The 24,513-nt window shown below is 46.4% G+C and overlaps 3 protein-coding genes across 5 annotated transcripts in view; 1 reads left to right on the top strand and 2 right to left on the bottom strand.

The window, feature by feature from the left end:
- LOC134483260 (disks large homolog 5-like) overlaps nucleotides 1-24,513 on the top strand; it is a 664,485-nt gene that overhangs the window by 88,346 nt on the left and 551,626 nt on the right. The gene's annotated exons all lie outside the window — the stretch shown is intronic.
- LOC134483259 (uncharacterized) overlaps nucleotides 1-24,513 on the bottom strand; it is a 478,774-nt gene that overhangs the window by 103,897 nt on the left and 350,364 nt on the right. The window lies entirely within an intron of this gene.
- LOC134483263 (uncharacterized) overlaps nucleotides 15,637-24,513 on the bottom strand; it is a 55,144-nt gene continuing 46,267 nt past the window's right edge. The window contains exons 1-6 of one of the 3 annotated variants that reach the window (XM_063278554.1): nucleotides 19,461-19,746; nucleotides 18,268-18,427; nucleotides 17,656-17,799; nucleotides 16,856-17,022; nucleotides 16,032-16,137; nucleotides 15,637-15,908 (exon numbers count right to left, since the gene is read on the bottom strand). In XM_063278554.1, coding sequence (XP_063134624.1) covers nucleotides 16,073-16,137; nucleotides 16,856-17,022; nucleotides 17,656-17,799; nucleotides 18,268-18,427; nucleotides 19,461-19,467 — 543 coding nt within the window. In that variant the 5' untranslated portion in view covers nucleotides 19,468-19,746 and the 3' untranslated portion in view covers nucleotides 15,637-15,908; nucleotides 16,032-16,072. Of the gene's footprint in view, nucleotides 16,138-16,855; nucleotides 17,023-17,655; nucleotides 17,800-18,267; nucleotides 18,428-19,460; nucleotides 19,747-24,513 lie in introns of those variants that run through there. The other 2 variants (XM_063278553.1, XM_063278552.1) reach the window with 2 other exon arrangements.

Genomic DNA, 24,513 nt, shown 5'->3' with positions numbered 1-24,513 from the left:
GCCAGCTGGGGCTAGTGTGGGTACAGGGCTTCTAGTGTGGGTGTGAGAGGAGGAAATTAGGAATGGTCAGATTCTGATGAAGCATATAGGCGGGAAGGAGCTTAGACCATCTCAGTGCCATATAGGGACATTGTAGACACTGATGGGCAGTGTGGGGATGGTAGGGTCCCATATAGTGCTCTCTGCAGGTGTCAGGAGAGCATACAGTGGCTCTGTCAGACTTATGACAATCAGGCAGGCACTGGGTGCAAGTGAGAATCATGGGACAAGCCCTGTGTGCAGCCTGGTTTTGGGACATTCCCAGGTGCCCCATGGACTGCAAATTAAAGGCAAAGGACACAGGGAAGCCAGCAATTCCCATGCACATGACATAATTACCTGTAGAACTTTCTAGAATTTCCATAGACTATCTGTCACTAGTCCTCATTATAGAAGGCACCAACATTCTGCCCTCTACTTCAACTTGATGAGACAGCTATTCTAACTCCAGCAGGAAGGCCTCAGGGAAGACAGTAAGAACTCGCAGGTGACCCCTTTTACTATTGAAACAGGGTCTTCCTATGGAGCCCAGAGTGGCCGTAGGGTCCTAATGCTTCTGCCTCACAGTGACTAGAATTCCAATCCACCCTCAAGAGCAGTTGATTCATCACTAGATCAGACTAAGGACATGTGAGGCCCCAGGGTGCTAGGATTACCAGGGTCCTAGTAAGTTTCTCCAGCCTAAATTACAACCTGAGTCGGTGCTGCTATTTGGGACACCGCCTGATGCCCAGTGACATCACACCTTGGAACTCTTTGTCAAACATAAGCTGGTATGGGAATGAAGTAGCCACACAATAAACACTGGTCTGGACACTCCTAGGTCAAGAATCCCCTGTTGGAAATGCCTTGGACCGCAAAATTTTAAATTCTAGATCCTTCTGGCTTTTAGAAGATTTATGAATACAAAAAAAAGAAAGATGGGCATAGTAATTTAAGCCAGTGATCCCAGTCATGGGAAACTGAGTAAGGATGATGGAAGACTGTAAGTTTCAGGGCAACCTGTGTTTCAAGAAAAAAAAAAAAGGCATGGTGAAGATTCCACTCAAGTAGAAAACAAAAGGGTTTCACATGGGCCCTGCCATCCACTGGTCAGCACTCTCATCACCACAGCCACTGGCAGACACTGGGGAACATTTCCCACTGTCTCTCTTTGGGATGCAATCCACCCCATGTTTCTATGTGAGGAATCCCCCAAAGGTTGCATCATGTGAGGGACCTAGAAAGTTCCAAGATTGGGAGAATTTAGGAGTTTATAATTAGGGATGATCTACAGCTGTGGCAAAGCCTTTTCCCAGCACATGGCAGCCCTAGGTTTGCCCCCAACAGTAAAAATAAAATCCCCCAAAATAATTCAAACAAAATGTCCTGAAGCCTGCGCCCTGACCAGTCTCTTCAAAAGTGCCAGGAACCTGGGTCCACATTTAGGACCCAGCACGACCTCTGTGACCCATGAGAAGGGATCTAATATGGGAATTAGTACAGTATGACTTATCCTTGTGGATACCTTTGGTGACAATAACCACCTGACCCCTGAAAACCCATCTACCTGGGGGGCTCAACACTCATGTCACCCAAAAAGCCCAGATCCTAGGGCCAGCATGGGCAGGAGGTGAAGAAAGTTTGTCTCTCGTGAACATCAGTTGCCGCTCCTGACCTGACTCTATCCTCAGGAGACAATGTCACCCCAGAAAGTGTGGGTGTCAACGGCTCTTCCCAGGCCAAGGCTGGAATACTCCTTAAGGTCCACAATGCACAGCAGTGCTCTCTCTAGAGCTAACTGTTCTACAGCTGAAAGGGGTGGGTGCTCTGCTGGCCACGCCCCTCCCCTGCAGTATTTAGTGCACTCACAGTGGTGCTTCAGATGTGAGGGACTTCTTGAGGCTACTCCCATGGAGAATGGCAGATTCATCAGAACGGGGCACAGGGTGAGTTCAGAGCACAGCTGGGAGGAATTTAGGGATGCCAAGCCATGACTAAGACCAGATCCTGGGCTGACAGGCAGTTGAGCTGGAGAACTGGCATCCAAAGTGTGACTGCCTAAATTCCTCTTAGACCAAAAGCCCTGGATCTGAGCTACTTTGGTGCGTGCTCCTAAGTGGGGTCCCAGACACAGCTCAGAATTGGGGCTGTGCATGGACTTTGGTGCTGGCAGCAGGTAGCTTAGCCATAAAGTGCCGAGCTTTCCCATCTGTGCCCACTCAAACTCCTCTGTTTCATTTTAGGTGTGTTTGGTATAGTTTTGAGACAGGGTATCTTGTAGCAGCCCAACTCGCTTTGAGCAACAATGGAACATAAAAATAACCTTGAATTCAGGATCCTCCGACCCCTCTGTCCCAAGTCCTGGAATTAAGACCTCCAGCTGTGACCATTTTACTGCAGCATAGGATCCATCTGTATTAGAGTGAGCTTTGGAAATACTGGAGCTCCGACTGTTCCTTAGAATTCAGGTTTCCTTAATTCTTAGCAGGAGTTTTGTGATGATGCTGATGAGAGAGTCAGGAGTTAGACTGGGAGAGGTAACAGTCCTGGCAGCCCTGAGTGCGCAGTGAAAGTCAAGACAGAAGACTGCTGATTAGCACCTGAGTGAAAGTGGGAGGATTCAGAGTTCAAGAACAGACTCAGTTACATTCCTAAGACCATATTGCAACATTTTTGTTTCATTTTTGGCTTGTTTTCTTTGAGACAAGGTGTTAATTTATAGCCCTGGCTGTCCTGGAACTCACAATGCCTCTACCTCCCAATGGATGGAATTAAAGGCATGTGCCAACATGCACTGCCACTAATTAATTTTTAATTAAACATGCTGGCACAATCCAGTAATCCCAGTGCTTAAGAGGCCGAGGCAGGCAGATATCTGGCTTCCTGACAAGTCTGATCTACAGAGAGCCTGTCAGAATAGCCAGGGCCAAACAGAGAAACCCTGTCTCAAAAAATAAACAACAAAATGAATTTGTTTTAAAGAAGAGAGGAACTATTTAACAGAATTAGAGGGAGAGAACCAAAAGGTAATGGGCAGTGCAGAGTCTAGCTTCTGAGATGAAACTGGACACTATGGGGTTAGGGTGGGGATTCTCATCTTGGACTGGGAGACAGAGGGTGACTTCAGGCATGGAAGGTTCAGTCAGTCATTAGTCAGGATTCTCAATCAAGAGGGTGTTGTAAGTTCCAAAATGTGTGAGCAGTGTTCTGCATGAGAGTAGAAGAACCCGCCTACCTATACAAAACAGCCAATGAAGAGTAATCACAAGCATACGTCTGGAGGTCCATGGAGAGGTTAACATCCACCTTAGTGTGGATTCTTCAGAGCACAGGTGGAGAGGAGTAGAAGAGCTGATGGTGGCTGAGGCAGGAGAGGAGTTCGGGTGTGAATTTGAGCCAGTAAAGGAGCTTGTAGGTTGGGCAGAGCAATGAGAGGTCTAACAGCATAGCTGTTGAGATCCTTCAGATTAATTTGTCTTAAGAGCCTCATGCCATAGCCAAGGACAGGAGTAGATCAGACTATTGGGTGTCTGGGTTCACATAGCCCAACAGGTTTGGCCTTGCATCTGTGGGATTCCAAGTCTCTCCCTTTAGACACAGCTATGGAGAAGGTGTAGCAGTGAAGGTGCAGATGGCTTTGCAATGCTTGCTTATGGTGTTGAGTACTTCATGCTCCACAGAGCTAGGAAATGTCCTAGAAGCCAGGGAGGCTGAGCATGAGGAAGACAGGTCTCTGGGAGAGAGAAATGATAACCAAAGTCACTAAGAACTTCCTGAATCACAGTGTCTGTTAACCATATATTTTATTTACTTATTTTTATGGGCCTGAGTGCTTCACCTAATAAATGCTTGTGCACCATGTGGTATGTGTGGTGCCCGTGAAGTCCAGACTGATTCCCTAGAATTGCAATTACAGGTTAATAGGAGCCACCATGTGGCCACTGGGAACTGAACCTTGGTCTTCTGCTCTTAGCCACTAAACCAACCATCTCTTCAGCACCACCCCCCAATTGTATAGTCATTAAGATTTAACCATTTGGCCTTCAGTATTTGAATTAATACAGATGTGACAAGAGTTATAGTTAACATGGTGGTTCAGGTATAGACAGGCAGGCATCTCATTGTATACAAAATATGAATCCTTCCTTCCTTCCTTTCTTTCTATCTTTCTATCTTTCTTTCTTTCTTTCTTTCTTTCTTTCTTTCTTTCTTTCTCTTTTTGATTTACTCTTGGAGACAGTGTTGTTTTTTGTGTAGCTGACCTGGAATTAGCTCTGTAGAGGAAGCTGGCCTGGAATTCAGAAATCTGTCTGCCTCTGCCTCCCAAGTGTTAGGATCAAAGGCCTGTGCCACACCACCACACATCCTTCTGTTTAAAGGAAAAATGTAGTCTTACAGGTCAGCATGAGTTTAGCCCCGGTATAGACATTTTCCTAGGCCTTAGGAGCTGTAGAGTTCATGAAGGATTTGCTGCCTTCCCCTTTAGCCTGGCTAACTATGAGAGCTGCACACCCATGGGTGTTTGCTTCACAAGAGTCTGGAGGATGAGGGTCACAGGCTGAGGTAACTGTGTAGAGCAAAGGATGCTTGGTGAAGGTCAAGTGGGTAAAATGCTGAAATGCTGAGAGAAGAGGCCTATGGTAGGCGCCTCCTACACCTGAGACTTCCAACCCCGAAAAGCAGGGGGTAGAGAGTGAGGATGCACAGTGCACACAGGTCAGGAAAAAGCCATGTTCCTGAAGCCTCCATGAGTGGTGGACAGGCTCTAGGGCACCATGAGGGACCTCAGGAGCTTCTGCACTTTGTAGAATTACAGGGTTATATGTTTCACATGCCCATGATTTGCCCCCTGCAGCAGGGAGAAGCCAACACCAGAAACCTCCAGCTCCCAGCCCTGCTTTTGCCATGTAGGTTTATCCAGAAAGAGGTTGGAAGTACCTGGACCTGGAGTCTCAGGTGGTTGTAAGCCACCTGACCCGGGTGCTGGAGACTGAACCCAAGTCTTCTGCAAGAGCAGCAAAGACCTGTGCGCTCCCTGGCCCAGCCAGGGCTGTGAAATGGGATTTATTTTCATGCTGAACAAGCCCAACAACAGTTTAGGTCCCTAGAAGCCACGTAAACCTGGATGCAGTAGTGTCTGTCATCCCGCCCTTCCTACTGGGAAATATGAACCTAAAGTGGACAGTCTCTAGGATTAGGGGGAAGGGCTAGCCTAGCAATCACAGCCATGGATGAGAGGTAGGTGAGGACCTGTGCTCAGTTTGTCTCTGACCTTTACACAGGCACACACACACCTGTACTCACAGAAACGCCATACAGACATACGTGAAAAAGGAAATAAAAACAAACAACATTGAAAATACAGTATACTGGGGCTGGAGGGATGGCTCAGTGGTTAAGACCACTGACTGCTCTTCCAGAGGATCTGAGTTCAATCCCCAGCAACCACACATTGTGTCTCATAACCATTTCTACTCTCATATACTACCCTTTACTGTTGTGTCTGAAAACAGGGACAGCGTACTCAGATGGACAAAATAAATAGTTTTTTAAAATCCTTTTCTTAAAAAAAAAAAAAAAAAAAACTCTTCTGTGACACATGATCATTGTGTGATTCCAAATGTCGCTAAGTCAGTAAAGTCCTATTGCTACATGGTGCACCAGTTGTGTCAGCCTTGGTAGTAGAATGGCACAGTTGAAAATTTGCTGGTCACAGTGACCAGGCAGCCTAGAAAGCTAACCATGTGCAGAGAAGGCTGTGCTGTGTCCTAGTCCTCTACCCACACTGCCCCTCATCCCTACGAACATAGCACAAAGAACAGATGAGGAATGTTCCAGGATTCTTTCCTCTTTGATTGCCTTACTAACCTAACCCTGTGCTACATGTAACCTTGTCACATCCTCTGTCCCATCCCTAAGCCCTCATACCTGTCAGATAAGACAGGGATCTTGCTTTGGGGGGAAGCTCTGGTCCCTCACTGTCCTAACAGGCTCTGAGCCATCGCTGAAAGAGAGTCCTCTGAGGACTGAGGGACATCCATAGCCAGTGCTCTGACTTCCAGGAAGGTTTGAGGAAGGGGGTCCTCTTCTTGTGGTGCCTCTAGTAGGAGCAGCCCACACTTGGGCCCAGCTCCCACTGTCAGAAAAAGGAGGGTGGCTCTGGTCTTTGCACAGCTCTCTAGCTGAATGAACAGTGCATCTCTCCTCTCTCTCTTGCAGGAAGTCTCCAGTCTCTGGTGCAGGTGCTGTTCCCAAGACAAAGGAAAGGAAAGTGCTAAGTGAGGGTTCCCGGGATCCTTTAAAACATTATCTGCATTGTCTTCATTAATGTTTCTGTTTAATTTTTTATTCCATGTGTATTGATCTCCTTGTAGGGGTGTGCATGCCAAAGCATGAGTGTTGAAGGTGGAGGAAAAGCCATGGGAGTCACTTTATCCTACTGTGCGGGGTCCCAGGCTCTGAACTGGGTCATTGAGCTTCTTTACAAAGAGCTTTCATGCTGAATTTCTTGCTGACTCTGATTTCAGGGAGAGCATCTCATACAGCCCAGACTGGCCAGTAAACTACTGATCATCCTACCTCAAGCATTACCATCTAGTTCATGAAAGGTTGAGTTATTGACATGAGGAACTGGGGATGGGCAGAGGTGCATGACTGAGGCTAACTCTGCTCAGTGGCATGCCTTTGGGGACAGATAGTTTTCATCACTGAGGTGTCATTTGAGTGCAGTGCTCCTCTGGAGAGAAGGAGTCTCTTTTGCCAGGGCATCAGGCTCTCCAGACAGGACTTGAAGGTGGAGGTCTGGAGGCCAGGCCTGCATTCCTCTTCAGAAGCTGCATTTACCACTCTGGACAGTGCTATAGCACAGGGTCACATATCCAGTTCCACACTGAGACCTGCTGAGTCACATGCAGTTTGTGCTGAGAAGCAAACTGGGGTCTCCTGCAAGGGCAGTGTGTGCCTCTCAACCACTTACTCATGCTTTCCTTAATTGTACACTCGAAGTGGGGCGGGCATGACACATGTGGGGGTCAAACACAAATCAAGGGAGTTTTTTTCTCTTTTTGTATCAGAGAGGGCCTAAGGATCAAACTCAAGCCCTCAGGATTGACAGTGATGCCTGGACCTGGTGAGTTCAGGGTAGGGGATGAGGGTTTAGTCCTAGGGATGGAGCCCAGGACCTCACATACGCTAGCAAGTGCCTAATCACTGAGCTACATCCCCAGCAGATGTTGGTTGCAAGAGAACTTGGGCCCTCACCATGCCAAAGGAGCACTCTATCATTAAGTGGCCCCAGCCTGGTAGTCTTGTTTGTAACCTCTGCTGTGTTTGCATGCTGCCTGAGCTTATTAATATAGCCACATCCTCAGGGTGACAAAAACTTCATGGAGACTCCCACTGTCAGATACCTGAAGACAGGTTTCAAAGAGAACAGGTAACCAGTGCAGAAGTCTCAGAGTGTTCGTGTGAAGTACATGGAATATAAGTCCCAGATGACAGAATGCTCAGAACACTGGTGTCCCCACTCTTGGAAGTAACCAGGGCCACAGATCCCAGTCTTTCATCACACCTGAAGACCCCTAGCTGGCATGGTGGCACATACTTCTCATCCCAGCACTTGGGAGGCTTAGTCAGGAGAATCTCCTGAGAACAGGAGTAGGAGGACACCCTGGCCAACCCATCAGGTGTTACCTGCAGGTCTAGTTCCAGACATAATCCTAGCATGCAGTCATCCCCGGCCATGCAGGGAAAGCATCATGGCACACCAGGAAGCCAGTGAGGCCCATGTTGCTTGACTGGGCAGCTACTTGTTAGCCATAAGGACTAGGACTCAGAGTGCCCAGAGGCTGTGAGACTGAGGGTTTCAAGGACCCAGCAGCAGGCCAGATGGTCTCAGCCTGGACTCGATACTGAAGAAGGAAGGAGCCCTGAGTCCTGGGCCAAAGCTGTTAGTAGCCCCATGACCTGGGCTGCTGGTGGCTGCTGGGGTCAGGAGCAGTGTCTTGGTGGGTCCTGCTGTGGTGAGAGAGAGCAGCAGAACTTCTGGAGGACAGAGAAGGAGCAAAATAGAACAGGAATCCAGTGTAGAGATCTTAGAGTGTTTGTGTGAAGCAGAGCTAGGAAGTGGGTTGCAGGGGCAGGGGAGCAGCAGGCTGTGCCTGTAGAGATGAGTCCAGCAGCATGGGGTGGGAGAGTATCTCAGGGGAGTGGCTCCTGTCCTTCCAGGACAGTCTCCATCAGAGACTGAAGGGCTGGGCCTGAGAGGCGAGGGGAATTAGGGATGAGGGAGAGACTGGAGAGATGTGGGAAACGGATGCACCTAGGAGTGAAGCAGGGCCCCCAATGTGGGATGGCTGAGGCCCAACAGAGTTGGATGTTGCTGATCCTACATTAGGCCAGGCCAGAGGGCCCAAGCTCCAGCAGCCAGAAAGGAAGCCAAAGTGTCTGAGGAGGCCTGCATCAGATTGCTGCATCTCATGAGGGTCCCACCAGTGGCCAAGGCAGGATTTGTTGAAAGCAAGGTTGTGTGTATAATTGTTCTCACCTCAGAAGGGAATAGGTGGCCATGGCTCTCACAGGTACTGAGGGTGCAGGGACAGGAGACCTATGGACTGACCTTACTGCCACAGGGCGGCTGAAGGCTCTTGCTGCCTTCAGTTAGTTGTTATATTAACCTGGTAGCTTCATTTCTTGAGAAGCTTGGGTGGATGAGGTGTAGCAGATCAAGGTCCAGCTGTGAGGAGGGATCCAGAGTGTTCCATGGTTGGCAAACAGGTTCTGAGATCTGGCCTGTGCACTCAGGCCAGGGTAACTGTTTGTCTTAGCTGCAGGCTCAAGAGGGTTGAACTGTCCCAGGATCAAACACCACATGTGCCCTGTGTTTTCCAAGCTTTCTCATGGTTGCAAGCGCTGGGCGATCTCACATGGACTTTTCCATCATTCCCTGAGCTCTAGGTGACTCGGATGGATCATGGAGATATCTCTAAGCCTATGCCAGCACAGCAGTGACATCATGGCAGTGTCCTCTAGGGTTCCAGGACTGGATCTTTTTTTTTTTTTCTCTCTCTGCTGATACAAGGAATAAGACATCCTATAAAACAAGGCCAAGCCTTCCTAGAGTTGAAGCCCAGAACACACAAGACTCCCCCAGGGATGGGCCCATCCAAGAAGGTGTGGGATGTTTTGTGGCTTAGGTTGTTTCACGGTGAGTATGAAGTGTCTAAGACGCATACATGTAGCTGCTTGGGAGCTGGGGAGGTCATGGGACCCCCTAGATCTGATTCTGGAGATGACTGTGAACATCCATGTGGGTGCTGGGATCTGAACTCTGGTCCTCAATCACTGAGCCATCCCACTGGCCCCTGGCTGTCCCTTCCTAGAATGTTTCTGTATTTCCTCCTACTTGATGCCTTGATGCTGGCTCCTAGCCCAATGGCCTTATATACAAGATGAATTCTATAAATGTCTTATAAACACTAAGTATCCTGTGAAGGGTACTAGTGCCCTGTTCATAACAGGAAGGCTGAGGAATCCAGTCTGCAGCAAAGAGAAGGCTGGGTGCTTTTCCTGTCATTCAGCATGAAGGGCCAGTCATGTTTTCATTGTAGCGTCCTGGTTATGCTCTGGGTCTTCCTGGTGCAGCAGTCCTGTTCTGTGACAAATGATGTGTCTCCTGCAGGAGGAAGAGTGGTCGAGTCACAGTACCTGCAATATGAGAAGAAAACGAAAAAGGTGATGAAGTCCTTGACTCCCAGAACCACAGGAAGTGGGTTAGGTGGAGGGCAAGTAGGGAGACAGCTGAATCCTGAAGGACACTGTTGGGACCTTTGCCAGGTGCCTCTGTGACATCCAGACTTGGACACAGGGATGAGTCTGGGTATCTAACATCAGCATATATCAGTCTCCATGGTCTACGGCCCCTGCACCTCCTCACTGCTCCTCTGGCTATGGAGACCTCAATTTTGCCAAGCCTTTTCTTCAGGACCATCCCCTGAATCATCCAGGTGGCTCCTAAGAGACAGGCAGTGACAGCAGACATTTGGTATGGATCACAGGCGAAATTGTCATGGGGCTTTGTGCCATCCTACCCAGAATGCTGTGAAAGGCCCCACTTTGGTGGTGTTCACTTCTGGAATGCCCTGTGTGATAGTTTCAGCTGTGAATAACAAGGCTAGCAGTTTCTACTGCTGCCCACACAGGCCTTCAGCACCCTGAAATCTGCAGTGCTCACCTAGAAGGGAAGCACATTCAGGACAGGGAGAGCCCTGAGGAGCTCAGTCAACTTCCTGGTCATCCCTGCAGAGACACCTCACCCCTGCAGCGTGGTCATCCCCGCAGTGACACCTCACCCCTGCAGTGTGTGGTCATCCCCGCAGTGACACCTCACCCCTGCAGTGTGTGGTCATCCCCGCAATGACACCACACCCCTGCAGTGTGTGGTCATCCCCGCAGTGACTCCTCACCTCTGCAGTGTGTGGTCATCCCTGCAGTGACACCTCACCCCTGCAGTGTGTGGTCATCCCCGCAGTGACTCCTCACCCCTGCAGTGTGTGGTCATCCCCGCAGTGATGCCTCACCCCTGCAGTGTGTGGTCATCCGCGCAGTGACACCTCACCCCTGCAGTGTGTGGTCATCCGCGCAGTGACACCTCACCCCTGCAGTGTGTGGTCATCCCTGCAGTGACTCCTCACCCCTGCAGTGTGTGGTCATCCCTGCAGTGACGCCTCACCCCTGCAGTGTGTGGTCATCCCTGCAGTGACTCCTCACCCCTGCAGTGTGTGGTCATCCCTGCAGTGACATCTCACCCCTGCAGTGTGTGGTCATTCCTGCAGTGATGCCTCACCCCTGCAGTGTGTGGTCATCCCTGCAGTGACACCTCACCCCTGCAGTGTGTGGTCATTCCTGCAGTGACTCCTCACCCCTGCACTGTGTGGTCATCCCTGCAGTGATGCCTCACCCCTGCAGTGCAGACCTTTGGACCTGTTGCCTTCAGGTTCCGGATTATCTGTTAAACTCAGTTCATAATCAGAATGTTTTGTGTTCAGCCTCTGCCTGGACTGTACTCCAAGAAGAGTTCAAGGGTTTCTGTGGCAACATCTAGCGATCAAGCCTTAGCAAAAGGATTCCCACATCACCCTGCAGGCAGATTCCCATAGTCATCCCTAGTCCATTTAAGCTGCTGCTGAAGATGCCTTGAAGGCATAGCCACATCGACCCTGTGTGTTCAGAGGTGATGTTTTCATTCAGGAACCTGATGCTGAGTCTTCTCCTAACCCAGCAGGCGGTCCCTGCATCAGGCTGGAGTCTTGAGTTTCTGTGTTGTCCTGATAACACCTGCTGTGTTCTCCTGGGGCAGAATGGATCTCAGAATGTCTGGGCCAGTCTCACTGGTTGAGGATTCCTGCAAGGCCTCATCTCCAATTCCTGAGGGAAGGTGTAGGTTAGGAGAACGCCTGGATTTGAAATTCAGTGTTTTCAGATTTCAGGATTGGATGAGGGGAACTCAGCGTGTGCATGTGTCCATGTGTCTGTATGCATGCACATGCAGGCCAGGGATGGACACCAGCAACCTTCCTCAGTCACCCTATGCCTCTCACACAAAGGAGCTCTCACACAGAAGCTGTGGCTCACAGATGAGGTTGCTCAGGCTTAGAGTCCCAGAGATTCTTCTGCTGTGCTTCAAAACTTTGAGAGAGAGAAAGAGAGAGAGAGAGAGAGAGAGAGAGAGAGAGAGAGAGACAGAGACAGAGAGAGAGAGACAGAGAGAGACAGAGAGAGAGTGTGAGAGAGAGAGAGAGACAGACAGAGAGAGACAGAGAGAGAGAGAGAGAGAGAGAGAGAGAGAGAGAGAGAGAGAGAGATTCTACCAGCTTGTACAACCATGCATGCACATATGGATGCCAGAGGGAAATATCCTGTATCTTCCTTTTCGAACAGGGTCCTAATCAACTATCAGGTCTCTATATCTTAATATCTAGCAGGGGTCCCAGCGTGAGCATAGCCAGGGCATACACATGCTTGGCTGTCAGGCAGGCAAGAGGCAGAGATCTTGCTCTATTTTTCATGGTTAATGCTCTTAGTGCCCTTGAGGGCCTGGCGGACACCTGCCTGGAGACGGCTGGATCTGATGCTGGCCTAGACAGCCAGGGCTATTGATGATGGATGTCCAAAGTGGCCCTCATTCTTGGCAAACTTCTCTCCTCTAGTCTAAATGTGCTTGGGTGTTTAATGCAAGGACTGGGTTGTAGTTTTCCTCTTCCATCCTGCTGCCTCCTTGTTTTCTTCAGTGGGTCACCTGCCCTAGTGAGGAAAGAGAAGTGTGTGAACCACAGCACCACCTGCCCATGCTTCTGCTTGCTGGTCTGTGGTATCTGTTGATGGAGAACCGTTCCTGTGGCGGTCAGTCCTGTTGCTGTTTGTGAGTTTTGAGGATTTACGTCAGTGTAGTAATGTGCACAGTCATCCTGGGAAACCCCACAGGAAGTTGGTCCCCAGGTTTCAGCACACAGAAGCACAGGCCAGAAGAGATGCCCAGGTGTTGAAGGAGGTCCGGTAGATGTGCTGTTAGTTTCCTGTGCCTGATGCATGATTGTCCCTTGCTTAATAAAATGTATACACAAAACTCTTTAAGTGTCCCACTGACCTCTGAGAAAGAACATCAAAGGGAAGATGGCTTTGAACTCTTAACTCCCTGTTCCTGTCCTCATAACAGGTTTCTGTAGCAGCTAAAGGAGAGAAGCCACCTGAGGGAAGGAAGTCCAAGACAGTGCCTAGGAGCAGAAGTAGGGTCTGGCTGTAGAGGGGACAAGTGGCTGGGTATAGGGACTCTAGGATCAGAAAAGAGGCTGCCTGGCATCTCCCACAGCAACGAAGACAGTCACGCATAGTCATGCTCAAAGGCCAGTCTGATCCAGACTGTTCCTCATTTCCCAGGCGATTATAGATTGTGTCAGGTAGCAGTTGAAAACTGGCCATCAGGGCATGATTCAAGTGTTTATTAAGGTATCATGGCATCAAGAGTATATGAGGACATAGCCATATGTACACAGAACGACATGCAGATGCAGAGAGCAGGGAGGGAATAGCCAGGAGCTCCTGCTTGCTGCTGCCTTAGGGGTTCTACAGAAATCCCAGTGGCACTTGGGAAGTGGAGGCAATATCAATTAGGGATTGTGGCCACATGGGGAGATTGAGACCAGCCATGTGCTGTGGCATCAGAACACTGACCAGCGATGACAAAATGGAACATAAAACACTGGTTGCTCAGCTTTGATACTGCTGACTGCTGATGTGGCCAGGGGCCATCCGGTTCACCAAAGGCTCAGCCAACAGTTGTCTCTCCACTCACCAAATGTCAAAGAGTGGCCCAGCTCCACAACCAAATGTGTGCCCACATTGCAATGGCTCCGGTACTGTTTCACCTCAGCTGCGGAGATCTCAGGATCCATGAGTGTCCAGCACACACACACCCGAAAGAGACAGTCTTAGGGGTCGTAGGCAGAACTGAGGGTGGTAAGCCTCTGCCTCACAGCTCAATGGCCCTGACCTTGGCATTGTTTGGGCACAAGAGAGCAAAGTAATGGGGACAGACAACCTGCAGTCTACCACGCTGGAAGGGCATGACTAACACTGATTGATCACATCCATGTGACTACTGAAGCTTTTCCTGCTCTCTGTAGTGGTGACCTTACAGAAACCATGCACACCCGGTTTAGACTGTATTAAAGTAGCACACCATTTCAGGGTTCCCTGCAAGGTACCATGGGACAGTAGTAGCATGAGTCTGCATGTATCTCGACAGTTTTCACTAGGGACCAAACACACACGCACACACACACACACACACACACACACACCCTTTACTGACATGGTGCACATTCTTTGCACACAGAAGAAAGTGAGTAGTACTGAAAACACACCAATCATGGAATTGATGGAGGGAGTTGTGGGGAAGCTGGGGCTTAGAGTTACTTAAAGGCCCTATGCAGGCTCTCCTTTTGTTGGAGGAGAAACTTCAAGTGCAATGTGGTTCTTTATTTTCTTTCTCTAAAGCAGAGAGGGCTAGGGTGGATCACAGGGCTTTGAGCATGTTCGGCAAGTACAGTCACAGTGAATTAAATAATAGGGCTGGAACCCTATTAATTTCTACAGAATTACAGAGCTGCCTGGATGAAGACTCTCAGCTGAAAAGGTGGACATCTCAAGACAGGCACTGGACAATGGCTGACAGACTTGACTGAAGACTGGAAATGTTTTGGTATCTCATAGGAAAAGAAGGCCCCTCCCACTACACTGTACTCTAAGGACAGTTTATTCAGGTTAGGATGACATGAACTATTGTCTCAGGTCACAGATGTCAGCACAAAGTATCCAAGGTGTTGTATGCCAATGGTAGCATCAACAGAACAAAGCACATAGTGTCATGAAGACATAAATTATGAGTTTGTGTAGCAAGACCCAGGCCTCTTCCAGGTTCTTAGATAGTAACTGAGAACCTCAAATATGGTGGTGATGTGATAGTGTGGGGTGAATCTAGTTACAACTAGTTTGTATTGTGACACAGATGACACTTTTTGTGTCATGGTCAGCTTTTAATGAATGACTAGACCTAAGCATGAGAGTAACCAAATACTACATTGCTTCTCTAGCTGCTGAGCTTTTAAAAGCCCTGGGGTGACAGCAAGCTTTTGTGGACATACTGCATTGGTCCTTCTGTACTTTAACTCTCTGAGTCACCTCCACTCTCAGCAAGTTAGATCAATTCCACAAATTGGAAATCAGTCACCTGGAAAAAAAACATTCTCAATACGATCCCAGATTGGCCATGGAAAAAGGGTAGCTTGAACTGTCCCACCTAGGTTGGGCTTGCACAGGCCTTCTCTCCAAAAGAAACCTGTGTTCACAGCTGCAAGCTACACTCACTATGGATGCTCTGGAGGTTCCTTCCTAAACTGCTTAGATTAAAATAATTTTCTTGCTAACAATCAAAAAACTGATTATGCCAATCTGGCCTACAAGAAGCTAGTTTCTATTCTGTATTTTATCAGATGTGCAGAATACATATGGTCATCACTGATAATAGGTGAAAGATCTGCTCTAATATGAAAACTAAGTGATGCTGGAGGATGATCCTGACACACAATGAGCAGTGGGAACACCAGAGCCCTGTAGGGATGCCTGACAACCTAACACGTTGAGCACGCACGCCTCAGTAAGTTCCCTGTGAACACACATCTCCTGATATCTCTCTATTTAATTGGAGGTGATCCTGTCCACCTAATACAGCACCTCATGTGGAATAACAAAAGCCACCTGCAGGAGCTGTGGTGATGACTCACAGGGTAGAGCATCTGCTGCTCTCTCAGAAGAACCACATGGACCCTAACAATTGGGTAAAGTGTGTCAGTGATTACATCATAAAGTGTGTGTCCAAGACACAGCCACATTATCCACACAAAAGACACTGTCACACTGGGTACACCTTGGTGACTTTGAATTCACTTATTAGCCCAGGCTCCATGGAACATGCAGAGATCCATCTATAGCTGTAAGTTCTAGGTCCACAGGAAGGGACAGAACCCTTGAGTAAGAAAGATAGTCTTAAGAGTCAAGACATAGAATTCAATTTTTATTCATAACAAATACATTTTTACAACAAAACAGGATTAAAATGAATAAAAATATTTAAAAATATTTGAAAGTAAAAATAGTAACAAGAACATATAAATATGAAACAACAAAAAGAAAACTTCAATTAAAATCATAACAAAAATATTTCTAAACAGCATATTCTTAACGAACATTTAGAAGCACAGACGTATTGCTGTTTCTCCTCTAGCACAAATAATGAAAGGCGGTCCCCCAAGTTGTCTCTCAAGTGCTGTTTTCTGAAGAAGAAAGTGAGTAAGACCTCAATCAGTCAGGATGGCTTAGTGGTATATAAATTTAGGGTCTCTAATAAATGACAAATTAACGCAGAGGATGAATACTCATCCAAAAAATGTTGTTACCATTCAGGATGTTGGTCATCAGGGACTCCTGAGAAAGCAACTTATTCTTCAGGAAGCTCTCTTACTGGGGTGTGTCCAATTCCAGCTCTCTTGCACTTTCTGAGACCTGGGAGAGGAAGGCAGTTTTTCAGACACTGATTTGGTCGGGAAATGCAAGCCAGCTGTCAGAATGCTGCCTTCTACCACCTCAGTTCTATTGGACAGTCGACATGGACCTTTTAACTGATATCATTGTTGCTAACTCTGTGGGCAGGGCAAAATCTCCAGCAAGCCTCACAGTAATGTGGGCTGCCAATCTGGGACCCAGACTTATACCAGTGCAAACCAAGAACAGGGCAATGGGAAGAGACCTCATCGGGTTGCAGGAAGAAAGGAGATGTCCATATGTCACCAAGGTTAAAGCCAATGACAAGTACTAATTTGACATTTGCACTTGGTTCTTATCCCAAAGGTGCTTCCTACACAAGAGGTCACATGACCACAGAGTGTCAATTGTTCAAGAACCAAGAAATTGTTCAAAACTCTACATAGGATCCAATCTATCACATGGATATGCAATTTTAGATATGTTATTCATCTGTCACCATTTCTAGACTGCAGCTTCAAAAAGAGCAGCAAAATATGCTTGCACAATAATTCAGTTTCTGAAAAGTGGTTAACTTCCAAGAATACTTGTGCATAGGCAGAGCAATGAACAATTCCATTACATGAGGTGGTTGGCTGGTTGTGAGTGTAAATTAGAAAGGTGGTAAGAGAAGCAAAGATGTATCAAATTGGCAAATTTTATCAGATATTGTTAAGCTAACACATCTGCTCATCCCTACCTGATAATGCTGGTTCTGGCCGTTGATGGTCTTTATCTTTCTTGTTGCAGTCAACCAAATATTTCTGGTTCAGTGCACAATCAAGATGTACCTCCTTGCTCTCCTGCTTCAGGGGGACCAACTTCTTCCTACATGTGTTCTCCATCAGGAGCTGGCTAAGCAGGTTTCTGGAAATACAGTATGCATAGTAAGATCATGCTGGCCCTTCCTCCCATTCCTACTCCCAAGTCCCACTAACTCTACCAGATCCCAGATACCCATGAAGACTTAATAAAATGCATCTTGATACATATAAGGCTGCTGCACAAACCATAAAGAGTTAATTCGGGGAAGAATAAATTGTTTGCTTGGCCTGACACCAATTAGTGTCCACACCTCTGAGAAAGAACATGGATCTACAACTATCCATGAAAGCCCAATGCATGGGGCCAACATCAATTAGTAGTGGGCCAACACCCTCAAAGGAGGTCAGTAAAACCAAGAGAAGGTCATGCTAACCATGTGGTCCACGCACTGAATTTTATAAAACCTAGTGTGACACCATAGGTCCTGGTCAGCCTAATAACCTTCTGCTGACTTCAATCAGTACTGTTCTATCTAGAGCCTTCTGAAGATGCCTAGACAATCCTGGGATGAGTAACAGTCTTTTATGGAACTGAAAACTGAGTCCTAATGACCCTGGAACACTGATGGGTAAATAGCACAAGAGATAGAACCAGAGCTGAAGACCGTCCAATCCAGAACAAAGAAAGTCAGAAATGGCCATTCCACAAGTGATAGCCTTTCTGACCAGGACTTACCTAGAGAAGGTAATCTCCTTCTTCAGCTTATGGTTGTTCTCATGGACCTCAGTGTTCTCCATCTCTAAGTTGTGCAGAATTGACATGACCGCCTCCTCCATTCTCTCCAGGTCTTCATAATATGGATTTGGCCTGAAGTGTGGCCTGGCCCCAAATGATAGAATACAATGAACATCGGCATTTAGGAATATATGAACTCAGGGTGGGTCCTATATTACTCCAGGCTGCTGCCTGGATCTTCCAGCACTCAGTCCCCTGCCTAGCAAGTACAGAGACTCACCATAAACTCACTGCAATTACAATCTTGCAAAGCCACCAGCTGTCAAGGGCTTTGCAAATGCACACTGGGAACTCACTCTTCCTGACTTTATCCCTGAATTCTTCATTCAGACCACAAGTTCTGCTTTTAAATAAGTGGAAGCAGATGAGTCCATTTTCAATCTCACTCCTCAGGAAGGGTAAGGTTCTGAATCTCCACTATATGGGAGGTGAGGTTTAGCACAGGGTGGTTAGGGAGGCACAGCTTTCTAGAACCCAAAACCTTAACAGGATAAGAAAAAGGTGACCTTGCAGACCCAGGAATGAAACAAGAGCATTTGGTGTGATTCATACCTGTTCTTCATGGATCTCTCTGTCAGAAACCTCAGGCGATCTCTCAGGTCATTTCTCTCCTCGGTAATGAGCTGCAGCTCTTTAATCAGCCTCTCCTTTTCCTTCATGGCCTGATTCTTGCTTAGGTCAGTGCCATGGGAAGATGTTTCTATCCCAGCGCCTGTAGGTAGAAGAACACAAGTGAACCTGCATGGGGAGAATGCATAGAGTGTACATAGATCACAGTGAGGCCTAAACAGGAGAACAAGCCTGGAACCCAGTGTCACTGCTAGGCGATTGGTCTATGCTTAAGAGACCTCCTCAGGGTATCTCAGTTCTCGTACTACTCTATAGAGACCAAGAGATGTAAGCAGCCAGGTGTTCCCTATGCTGGACATCACGTGCTTACATGTACCACAGAGATGGCTTCTCCAGGATTATTATCAGCTGAACAGGGTACAGCTTGGTTTCAGGACCCTCACCCCTGTGGTTTCAGAACTCAGATGATAAATTCACCATCCACAAAACTTGAGTGATTGGAGACACTCAGATGTCCTACCCTGATACTCTAGGCCAACAACTTTGGATTTAAAACACATTTCCAGGGAGGACATGTTCAACAGACTTATCAATTCCCCTATATGAAATAACAAATGCCCTAGAAGTGCGAATAGGTTACAGGCTGAATCTTGGTCTACACGTTCCAAATAGTTTTGGTATTGTAGAAAAATTTTTGTAACATACAACCTCTAATATATAAAGCAAACGATGACCCTGCCAGTTAGAAGAAATCGGAGAAGGTCTAAGAACATAAGATTATTGCCTGAAGCACAATCTCTCCCTGTTACTACTGTCAGATACCCACTGTATTTAAAGAAGCAATGATAGTGAAATACATTGCTGCCCTGTCTAAACTCAGAAAAGGTGGACCATCCATGACTACTGATGGTGTTATTATATCAATGTAACAGAGCAAATGAACTGAAAAGTAAAGACCAGAAGTTCATAGTATAATAGCATTGGCCTTACCATATCCTCCCAGTGGGGATGGGGAAACTAAAATTCTGAAATCCTTGACTTTAGGGAATTGTGATATTCGTGGAAATTCAATTCCTTTTCAGATGCTCCAGTTGCTGTGGCCCATTGCTAGAAAGGTCAGCTTAAGCCTGCAGCCACCCTGGCAGGAAGCTCAAAATATACTGCCCAGAACTTACTCCACATTCCTCAGAAGTGCTGTCTTTGTCCATCATTACTTTGAGACGAAAGGCCAGACTCCTTCACTTTAGTCTCTCCAGAATCGACGTTCCCCCTCCCAAAACGCTTGCGAAGACGGGAAAACATGTCTTAGCTTGTAACCGCCAGACTCAGACTGAGAGAAACTAGGGCACTGGTTGTCACTACAATACTGGTGACATCACAGAGGATGCCAGAACTCTCTAGAAGACAATAGAATGTCCAAGAAGGGACAGCAGATGTCATGGGGAGCAGACTTTGCCTCCTGCTAATGTTCTCCCTGTACTGAGCATAAGCAGAGGTGCCCTTTCCAGGAGACTTTCCTGGGGCAGAGCCACTGAGCATCTCCTGCTTCCAAAGCCAAACTTTCCTCAAGGCTTGATTATAAAACCTTAGTAATTCCTATGCATCTAAATGAATGTTTCCTTTCAAATCTTTCCCAAAAAATGTCTCATCCTAACTCAAATTGTCCACATTCACCAATGTTAGCCATTAAAACTTCCTGAGATTTCACACCAGCTTGAATATGCAGTCAAAAGTTCTCCTGTCTCATTATGTACAGGTGCTTTATATCACATCAAGAAATAGTCTGCATGGTAGGTTATAACATGGGTGTGTGTTAGGGGAACACTCATGAAGTCATGTGCTTAGCAATCGACAATTGCCAGAAAATTCCTTAGGAGAAAGAGTTGAAGTCTTTAAGGTTCTAAGAAAAGTGTGGAGACCAGTTGGCAGAGGAAAGTGCAATATTGGAGCCACCAGTGAAGGGAACCTCATGCTGGTGGTGGGCTTCTTCTCTCTGCACCAATGTCGAAAAGGAGCACTGCTCACAGGCCTGAGTAAGATATACCATGAGCTTCTATCAGAAAAATAAAATAGTCAAGAGATATAGGGGGTGCAATGAAACGTCTAAAATGAGGCTATAAACATCATTAAGTGGATAGAGCAAGGTCCCAGCACCTGTACACTGGGAAATGGCCACCACACCAAACACAAAAGCATCTATCATAGTAAAAAATGAATACTTTATAGAATGCACACACTAACATTGATTGATCACATCCATAGTTCAAATTTTGGGGGCATATTCATGGCCTTAACTATCTTTGTCTCAACTTATATAGCAAAAAATAAGAAAGAACGAGAAAAGAAAAGTCAAAATTAAAGCTCAAGCTTCTCATATGAGGATTGCAGGAAGTGTTATATGGGAGTCAGTTCTGATTAGGCCATTTTAGATAGAACAGTGCATAGTGACCCGTAATGTGATGGGCCCTATATAAAGCTTTTTGCAATATTGGAATTTTAACAAACCTCATCCAGAACGTACGGAAGAGGCACCATGAGATCACCATGTGATCACCATGTCCTTACTCTGCATCAGGTTATTTTTCTGCATCCTTGATTGTCAGGCATATAACAGCAACAATCTGAAATAACTGGTAGACATGGAAAAACATGGCTAAAACTGTACTTGTGGGTTACACACCTCAACTGTGAAAGGCTAATGCTGTCTGCACAGTCCTTGGAGGCCACTCTTATAAGCCTATTTATTGCAAAGTGAAAGGAGGTTTATCTGAACTCAAAGTGATCCTGGCCAGCCAGGTAGAGGGCAACATGTGATACTTGAGACCCTGTTTTAAACCAGCACAGAAATCCACACTTCATTCAAAGCATCATCTACGAATTCTCGATTATTTACCATTCTCTCCCTACCAGTTGTTCTGTTTGGAATGGTAGAAAACAACTGGAACTGATCTTTCTATTTTAAGGACCTTGATCTCTCTTTTTTTAGGTCCACATTAAGAGTGCATACAAATGGACATCACCATCTGAACATCTTAGTATTATCTACTCTGTATATATAGCATAATACTGTGCCTATGAAAGTCTTAAGCTTCCTTGAGTGTAGTTGCCCCATCAAGAAGTGTGAAGTTCTGAGTTCAAACCCCAGTGATGCTTTAAAGGGACTAGAAGAAAGCCATCAGAGATACTCCACTTCTTTGTCCTTAGATTAAATCAAGTTGACACAATGTGAACCTGGTCGGCTATTTAACCATGCATCTTTCTCCCAACCCCACTTCCACGAGTTCAGTCCATGGCAGAATTCATCCCCCACCATCCTAGATATTTCTTTCTATATTTCTACAAGAGCCAGGTTTCTTTTTTTTAATAGAATTAGTTGTAGTCAATCAACTGCTGCCCTATGTGAGAAATGATTAGTATCTATTGCAACTTACCACACTGTATTTGTGTATACAAGTACATTATTGGAAATCCAGCATTACTGAGGGATTGGAAACCAGTGCTGTGGCCTAGCCTTTCTTTGCCTAGTCCTGGCTCACAGGCAGCAGGGGGCAGACCTTGAGTTCCTCTTCAGGGACAGAGTGATGTTGAATGGGCACTGAGCAAGCAGAGAAACATAGCTGAGGCAGCTCCTTTCAGTTATCAAACACATCATCGCCTTCCCATCTTAAGGGCTACTGCTGAGGTCTTGCCCCCATACCTACCTTAATAGCAACGAATTTGCTACACAGCAGCCAGCTCTTTCCTATTGTTCTGTAATACGCCTCCACATCATGGATGCCAAGAAAAACACTAACAAAGAACAAAAAACTCTGACGTTGAACTGTGTGGTGCTGGTCACATACCCTGTTATGTTCTGTATGTTATGAGGTTTGTTAATCTTAACAAGTTCCCCAAGTGTATTCTTCACATAGGACCCAATAGATTCAAGGAAAATAGGAACAATTATGTGTAAAATGGCCTGAGTCAGGGCCCGTAGACTGAAGCATTTCCAACACTTGTGCATGAGCCCATGTGGATTTTGCAATGAGCTGGGCCTAGAAATGTCCAGTACACAGTTGTGAGCTGTTGCTCTGGTTGAACTGTATTGGTGTGTGCATTAATAAACTACACCTATTTAAATGAATTCAGTGTTCCTGTGGTTTGAATCCAGACCCCTTGACACCAGATCTTCCCTTCTGTAGCACTTGGGAAAAAGGCTAAGTTTAGGAAAGGTGACGTCTTGTCATAAGTTATGTGACAAGAGGGATGGTGAATGATCCCTTGAGATAAGAATCAAGGTTTCCTCTGTGGTATTTAGGTCTATACTGGCCCTGTGCAACAGCTTCAAGAACCCATTTCTGATTTTCCTTGGGATTCCCGTGATGATGCACTCAGACAAGATTGGAAACAACCAAAACGGTGGTCAGACTTGATTTATAAAATGTAGGTAACATTGCAAACTTATGTTGTAGGATATTTGATCATATTGTCATCCCCAATATTGTGTTATTTACTTAGAAAAATACCTTCTGGCTGTGTAGTTCAGTACTAGCACCAATATTTAACCCTAGAGCTATTTTTGTTTGTTTGTTTGTTTTTTGTTTTTGTTTTTGGATGAACAAGTACTTTCCTATTTTGTGGCCCAGCCCTAGCTCTTACTTCTTTGCACAGTCATAGAGAGACCTCAAACATATACTCAGACAAAGCCAGGGGAGTGTATAAAAGGGCCTAAGGCAATACCACATAATGACATTGAAAGTGGGCTCTCTTCTTGATCCACGCCTCCAGCTCTCCTGACATCTACATGAATTATAACTCCTAATGTAGTGTAAATGATGTCTGCGCTATTGCTGAAGGAATCATGAGAATAACAACTCTAAACAACCCACCATGGATAGAATTTGTGGAAAGAGGCAACTGGCAGCCAACAAGAGGGCTCTACAGTTAAAGGGGCTTGCTGTCAAGTCTGATGAGCTTGACTCAATCCCCAGGACCCACGTGGTAAAAAGGAGAGAAACAAGGGCCAAGCTGTCCTCTGGCTTCCACTCATGTGCTTACATGTATGTGAGTATATATGTATATGTCTGTATGTACGTGTGGATATGAATGTGTGTATGCATGTATGTGTATATGTGTATATGTATATGTGTGTATATGTCTGTCTATATGTGTGTATAGGTGTATTTGTATGTGTGTATATGTATTGTATGTGTGTGTATGTGTGTATGTATATGTGTATGTGTGTATGCATGTATGTGTGTATGTGTGTATGTGTGTATGTGTGTGTATGTGTGTGTGTGTGTATGCATGTAGGTGTGTATATATGTGTGTGTGAGCATGAATGTGTATAGTCATGTATATGCATGTGTTTTCATGTACGTGTATTCGTGTTTATGTACGAATGTATGTGTGTATATGTATGTATGGACACACAAACACACAAATGTTAAAACATAAAAAGCTCCTTGGAGTATTCACCGTGCCTGGATAAGTGGTGACCATGTGGGGGAAACACATGTCCATGTAAGCACACCTGTTCACATGCGCTGAGCAATGCCCAGCTTGGTCTTGAGCTCACTACATGCCCAACGATGAGTTTCTGCCCACCTGGTCTTCTCAGAGTCAGGTGACGATTGTTCCTGCCATTCCAGTTCTGTTCCAGTTTCTCATGCCACAAACCTTCTAGCTTGAATCTCACCTACTGACGCAGGAACCTAACAGCCTCCAACCCAGTGAAGTAAGTAAACTTCTTGCTGACATCCTCAGGCTTGGTGTCCCCCATGACTCACAGGGAGGAAGGATGGCATGCACCAAGGAGAAGGGCCATGTGCAAGGAAGACAGGATCATAAGTCAGTCATCACTGACACCAGCACAGTGTGTGCTTCAGAGCTGGCTCTGCTCATTCTTGTCCCAGTGGCAGAACTTAAGAGTGGTGCATACCTGTCACCCAGCACTCAGAGACGTCTGAGGCATGAGAACCAGGAGTTCATGGCCATCTTAACTAATGGTGAGATCAAAGCCAGCCTGGGCTGCATGAGACTCAATCTCAAAGCAGGCAAGGAGGAACTTGCTATATTTGAGCAAGGAAGCTGGCATCCTCCTGGGTTCTAAACATTCACTGCAATACAGAAAGATGCTAGGGCTAGTGTGGCAGAAAGTAGGAGATAGAGAAGCCAGGTTAACCCTCCCTAATCTTCTCATGCTGTGTGAGCTATGAGTAGATGGTGTCCTATACACTGTGGACAGGA

This window comes from Rattus norvegicus, chromosome 19 (assembly GCF_036323735.1).
Source record: "Rattus norvegicus strain BN/NHsdMcwi chromosome 19, GRCr8, whole genome shotgun sequence".
Taxonomy (NCBI): domain Eukaryota; kingdom Metazoa; phylum Chordata; class Mammalia; order Rodentia; family Muridae; genus Rattus; species Rattus norvegicus.
This window is presented reverse-complemented; position numbering and strand designations above follow the sequence as displayed.